The sequence below is a fragment of the Cibotium barometz genome, chromosome 51 (assembly GCF_041138505.1).
Source record: "Cibotium barometz isolate CiBa-2024 chromosome 51, ASM4113850v1, whole genome shotgun sequence".
In the NCBI taxonomy this organism is placed as follows: domain Eukaryota; kingdom Viridiplantae; phylum Streptophyta; class Polypodiopsida; order Cyatheales; family Cibotiaceae; genus Cibotium; species Cibotium barometz.
Window position 1 is genome coordinate 14,850,880 of NC_141096.1, and position 6,773 is coordinate 14,857,652.

Below are 6,773 nucleotides of genomic sequence, written 5' to 3' on the forward strand. Positions count from 1 at the left end.
AGTGAACCTCATTGTTGTGATGCAAGGATGCATAATGTTACCTGTAATACCGGTGATGTATTGATGCAAGAAAACGATACCTTTTGTGCACAAAGACAAGTAGCAAAAGAAACTTTGATGTGTTTACCTCAATCTAGCACTAAGAGGTCTCAAATTGCCATATCTAACAAGAGTGCTAGAAGTGTTCGCCGTGAAATTGCTAGGAATAGGACTCTTTTGAAAGAAATAACAAGGGAAATGGCAAGTGGAGTTTATTCAGGGATATCACTGGTTCAAAGTTTGAGACTTACAAGAAGGTACCGTCGCTTCATCGCTAGAAATAGGACCTCTTATAATGCAGCTAGAAGAGTAAATGAGGGTAATGCAATTACAATGTCTTCCTTTTTTTCCCATGAAGAGAGAGAAGTACCATTTGCTAATACAATAAGAAGGGAGAGTATCGAAGAAATTACCTCTTATGTATTTGAAAAAAGAAAGGGAGGGATTTTGTCTATCCTCCATGAACTCCCGCCCGTACAAGGTACACATGCAGCTACTTGGCCTTTGGTATATTCGTGCACTTTAAGTCACTCATTAGGAGGGATGACACATGAGTGTCGGTTTTGTGGAGCACAGTTATGGGCAAGTGAAAAGAAGATGAGTTGTGGACAGGTTCTTGGCAAATATTGTTGTAAACATGGGCGTGTGTCTGTTCCTTCACTTGCTGAACCACCTGAGCCATTAAGGTCTCTTTTGATTGGTAGTGACACTACAAGTAAAAAATTTCGAGAAAACATCAGGGCTTATAATAGTGTGTTGGCTTTTTCATCATTGGGTGCACAAATAGATGACTCTCTCTTTCACAATAGTAGTGTCTATACTTTCAAGGTGCATGGGACTGTTTATCATCGGATTGGGTCCTTGGTCCCCAATAATATGTACAATCCTAAGCCACCGTTTGCACAGTTGTATGTGTTTGATACTGAGCACGAATTACAAAATCGACTAGGTGTCATGAATGGATTGGAATCCACAACCCTAGAAGCACTTCAATCGATGATGCACACTTCTAATCCATTTGCACAAGCTTTTAAGTATGTGGGAAGAATGTTGAGTGACAATCCAAGTTTGGATTTGAAAATGACTATATGCGAGACGAAATCCACATCTAGGCAGTACTCAATGCCAACAGCTTCCGAGATTGCTGGTATCATGATTGGTCAAGGTGATGATCATAATGTTGGTCGTCGTGATATTTTATTGCATACTCGAGAAGGCACATGCAAACACATCTCTAATTTGCATAGGTGCTATATGCCTCTTTTGTACGTCATGTTATTTCCAAGAGGGGAGGATGGATGGCACTTGAGAATCCCTTATGCTGATGCACAAGTGAGTGCATTGAGAAATGGTCATTGTGTGACTCAACGACAATACTATGCTTATCGATTGCAAATTCGCCCAGATACAAATGCATGCTTGCTACGTGGTGGAAGGTTGTTGCAACAGTTTATGGTTGATGCCTATTGCAGTGTTGAAGAGTCACGATTATCTTGGCTACGCCATAATCAAAAAAGTTTGCGTTCAGAGGTTTATAGTGGTTTAGCAGACATGCTTCATGTGGAAGGAAGTGGAAGTGGTATTGCAGGAAGGACAGTGGGAAGTAGAATAGTGTTACCTTCCAGTTTTACTGGTGGGCCACGACAAATGTATCAACTTTATCAGGATGCCATGGCAATTGTTCGTTCAAAGGGCAAGCCCGATTTATTCATTACTTTCACCTGTAACCCAAAGTGGCCAGAGGTATTAGATGCTTTACTCCCGGGGCAAAGTGCATGTGACCGGCCTGATTTGACTACTAGAGTATTTCACCAAAAACATTCAGATATGATGAAAAATATCGTGAAGAAGGACCTCTTTGGTAAGGTGATTGGATATGTGAGTGTCATTGAGTTCCAAAAAAGAGGATTGCCTCATTCACACACGTTATTGATCTTGGATAGTGCCTATAAACCTAAGACTGTCCAAGACTATGATAGATTAGTATGTGCCGAATTGCCTGACAAGCAAATGTTTCCTGCTCTGCATGATGTCGTGTTGCATTGCAATATCCATGGGCCCTGTGGGCCATTCAATCCAAGTGCAATTTGTATGGATAAAGGGAAATGCACAAGGAACTATCCACGAGCTTTTGCACAAGAGACTACTGTGGATGAGAGTGGTTACCCCGTGTATATGCGTCGAAATGATGGAAGAACTGTGGCATTGAAAAAGTGTAATGTTGATAATAGATGGGTTGTGCCATATAACCCTTATCTTTCAATCACATATAATGCTCATGTAAATGTGGAAATATGCTCAACAATAGCAGTAGTGAAATATCTTTACAAGTACATATACAAGGGGCATGACAGAGCAACAATAAGATTTAGCACTGTACAAGGTGGGGATGTTAATGCTGCTTGCGTAGTCGATGAGATTCAGAGGTATTTGGATGCACGTTACGTCTCTGCATCAGAGGCATGTTGGAGACTCTTTGAGTATGATTTACACAATGAGAAGCCTGATGTGCAACGGTTGCAGGTACACTTAGATGGGGGTCATAATGTTATCTTCAGAGATGATGATAATATTGCAGATGTTTTTCAGAGGGAAAATGTAGGCAAGACTACTATGACTGAATGGTTTACCTGTAATCAACAACATCCTGAAGCAAACAATACATTGTATAGTGATTTCCCTCAACAATGGGTTTGGAACTCCAGGTTGAAGAAATGGACCAAAAGAAAGATTGGAAACACTATAGGGCGCATGTACTTTGTAGCTCCTTTGGCAGGTGAGGCATACTATGTTCGCCTACTTCTTACAATATGTAAAGGATCTAAGTCATTTGAAGATTTGCGTTCGCTCAATGGTCACATCTATCCTTCTTTCAAGGCAGCTTGCATTGCCAGAGGGATACTGGAAGATGATTCTGAATGGGTTGCATGTATGGAGGAAGCATCATCTATGCAAAATGCCTTGCAATTGAGATGTCTTTTTGGTACTATATTGCTATTTTGTGAGCCTTCCTGTCCAGGAATATTGTGGAAGAGATTTCGAGAAGAAATGATAGAAGATTTTCTATACCAGTTATCAAGAAGCAGGGGTCAGTTTATTGGTATTGAACAATTAGCTGAAACTCATGCACTACTACATTTGGAAGAAATTCTTCGTGCTCAGAGACGGACATTGGCAGATTTTGAAGGAATGCCTGAACTAAACAGAACTGATTTGGAAGTCTTGGGTGAAAATACATTGCTTTTGGAAGAGAGATCTTTTGATACTGTGGAACAATATAACCTGTCAAGTGCTATGGAGTCAACATTAACAGATAGCCAGCGTGTTGCTTTCGATGCTGTAATGCATGCAATTGCGACAGATGCAGGTGACATTTTTTTCCTGGATGGTCCGGGGGGATCGGGCAAGACCTATTTGTATAATTGCTTGCTTGCGCGAGTACGTGGACAAGGGTATGTTGCTTTGGCCACTGCATCGTCAGGTATTGCTTCTCTACTCTTGGCGAATGGACGTACTGCACATTCTAGATTCAAGATACCTCTGGAGCTAAACAATTCTTCAACTTGCAAAATCCCTGTACATGGACAACTTGCTGAGGTTTTGAGAGTTTGTAAGCTCATTATTTGGGATGAGGCTCCAATGATTCATCGTTATGCTTTTGAAGCATTGGATAGGAGCTTACAAGATGTATTATTCTCAGATAAGCCATTTGGTGGAAAGGTTGTATTAATGGGAGGAGATTTTTGACAAATCTTGCCTGTTATTATGAAGGGAAGACGTGAGGATATTGTTAATGCAGCATTGTGTCGTTCCTTTCTATGGAACTCTATCAAAGTTCTAAAGTTAGCTGGAAATATGCGTATTCAATCAAGCAATACTAATGGATGCAATGAGTTTAAACAGTGGGTCATGAATATTGGGAATGGAGTGGATTGTAGCGATGATAATACGATGGTGACACTACCAAGTAATATGGTCTTGCAAAGATCGAGTCTTAAAGACTTGGTACATTGGGTATACTCTGAATTGGCTATCACTACGACATATGCTTCATACTTTAGTGAGCGTGCTATTCTTGCTCCGATAAACAGTCAAGTGGATATTGTGAATAAGACAGCTTTGGATGCAATGCCTGGTGAGCCTAAGCAATATTTCAGTGCAGATTCAATTCTTGAAAATGATGAAAATTCATTCCTGTATTCCACAGAATTTTTGAACACAATCGACCTTCGGGGCGGATATCCACCTCACTGCTTGGTTTTAAAGTTAGAAGCTCCTGTTATTTTGCTTCGTAACTTGGATCCAAGACGTGGACTCTGTAATGGTACACGGATGATATGTAAGGCCTTTCACTCTAAAGTCTTGGAGACTGAAATCATCACTGGTACTAAAGTTGGTGAAAGAGTATTTCTTCCACGGATTACCTTTATATGCAGCGAGGCCCAACTACCATTCACCATGAGGAGGAGACAGTTTCCCGTCCGGCTGGCATTTGGCATGTCAATAAACAAATCACAAGGCCAAACCCTAAATGTCTTGGGGTTGTATTTGGTGACTCCAGTGTTTACTCATGGACAACTGTATGTCGCGTTGTCACGAGCACGGTCTCCTCATGCTGTGAAGGTGTTACTTGAGGATAACGCTAATGTGGAGTGTTCATTTGATGATCTTCAAAGTTATACACCTACAACAAACAATATTGTTTATAAGGAGATCTTGATGACTTCAGAGTGACAAGTCAGGTTTCTTATTTAAGTTCTGCAATTTGATTAATTTTGTTGTGATTTCTTTTTTTATACATATTTGTCCATGGTAAAAGTACCTATTTTTGTTGTTTACAGACATGTCTGAGATTACCTTTACATTGGACATGCCTTTGTCGAGGATAGAACGTGAGTTTTTCTCTATATTTGCTTAACTTTTCTTGATTACAAAGTATGGAACATGACATTCTATACTAATGTCTATCTGTATACAGAGCCACCGCTATGGTCAGCTCCTATTACTGCTGCAGGTCACGTAGCAGGGATTATGATTGATGCTTATAGGGATGGGTAAGTATAAGTGTAATTGTTAGGCATTGTATGAATATTTTTTGAACCTATATATAAATAATTGTATAACCTATTTGTTATGCTTTGATTTTAGGATATTACATGACATTGATACGTTTATGGTAAGAGTTGTCGACGAAGGCATCGAGATGTACGGGATTGGTGTTCCTGATGAGGAGTGGGGTGTCTATTTGTTTTGGAGAGAGATGGACAGATGCTTTGCATCATTTGAGGGGTATTCAGTACCCGATGAGTGGGTGTTTCTTACATCCATCATGGCCATTGGTATTCGTTATGCGTTTTATACTAGAGCTCCTCATGTACCATCCACTCGATGTTCTATTGTACGAGGTAATTTTGATTATGTTTTTCTATTATAAGATTTTTTTGAGATTTTATTTATCGATGTGTCGTTATGTGCAGATTTGATTTATCATTGTTTCGTTTGTGCAGGTCCTTTGCATTCATCGATAGTAGAGCATGTGCGGGATGGATCACCGCTTTACAATAGAGAGCGTATTGTGATGAGGAGACAATTGAATGATCCTTCTCACAAGAGAAGAATTCAATTTGTTGATTCTGACATTACTGACTGAGAATACGTATTTTGTGGTGCATTTTGAGAATATGTAATATTGGTCCTTTTTTGCATCTTCGTATGCTACATTACTATGATATTTTTGTTTTCGCCATAAATCTACGAGACATGGATGTTATTTTGAGATATATATATATAAAGTCACTTGAAATAATGTATTGTGTTTACTTAAAACATGACCTAAATTGGAGAAACTGAGTTTATTTTTTCTAGAACTCTACCTGTCGGCCGCAGCAACGCGCGGGTCCAATACTTGTCTCCATTGACATAAAGCCTCTTGGAGCACAAGTAGTCTCCATGGGAGTTGCCTCCTTGTCCCTCCAAAATCCCCCCCTCGCTAATTTCTTACACCATTGTTTTACTATCCCCTCCTTAGTAATACCACCTACCACTTGGATATTGGTCATTAAGTATTCCGTGCTAGTTTACTCATTCAAGTACTTTGACTCCTCTAATGAAGATGTCCCGGGGCAAAGGTGAAAAAAGAAGAAGAAAAACACTAAAAAATAAATAAAAAGAGTACTACTGGGCACATCCAAGAAAGCAAACTCATAAGAGCCTATCAGACTAGCGGGATACTTAATCGCCAGTACTCCTCTAACTTCTTTTCATCTTACTAACTCCCTCCTTCCCACTCATTTTTGGAGACACACGAGAACAAAACAAGTGCTACACTTCCCCAGGTGCATCGACAACCTCTCATCGAGGTCGTGATCGACTTTAGGAGGAAGGGGAGTATGTTAACCACATATTGGTTAACACATTCCTTATCAACTATGTCCTCACACTTATGTAATGGGTATCGATACTATCTTGTAAATCTCATCATTTGATGAGGGAAACTCCCTAAAGATGCTCCCAAGTATTGAGCTTTGAAGGACAGACAACAAGATCTTGGTTAGTTGGCCAAACGATAGAGAAAAGCCTTGTAACTATGTTTTGGGCACCCCGAGTCACTTACTGTCGGGTGGCCTAATGGGAAAAGGCTTGGAACTATAAAAGCCAATTTCTTTTATTTGTTACTCATTCTCCCATTTGTACAATAGAAGTGGAGTGTTCTCTCTCTCCCTCTCTCTCTTGCA

General features: G+C 40.0%; 1 protein-coding gene across 1 annotated transcript; it reads left to right on the forward strand.

Moving 5' to 3' along the window:
• Positions 1 to 5,048: 5,048 nt before the first annotated feature.
• On the forward strand, positions 5,049 to 5,796 carry LOC147609357 (uncharacterized). Its single transcript, XM_086787557.1, has 3 exons — positions 5,049 to 5,093; positions 5,188 to 5,444; positions 5,547 to 5,796. Exons 1-3 carry the CDS (start codon positions 5,071 to 5,073, stop codon positions 5,687 to 5,689), a joined length of 423 nt encoding a protein of 140 aa, XP_086643683.1. The 5' UTR covers positions 5,049 to 5,070; the 3' UTR covers positions 5,690 to 5,796.
• Positions 5,797 to 6,773: the final 977 nt, after the last annotated feature.

Coding starts and splice junctions, on each gene's coding strand:
- LOC147609357 (XM_086787557.1), top strand. CDS start 5,071: ATGATTGATGCTTATAGGGATGG. Junction 5,094..5,187: donor ATTGATGCTTATAGGGATGG/GTAAGTATAAGT, acceptor CTTTGATTTTAG/GATATTACATGACATTGATA. Junction 5,445..5,546: donor TCGATGTTCTATTGTACGAG/GTAATTTTGATT, acceptor TCGTTTGTGCAG/GTCCTTTGCATTCATCGATA.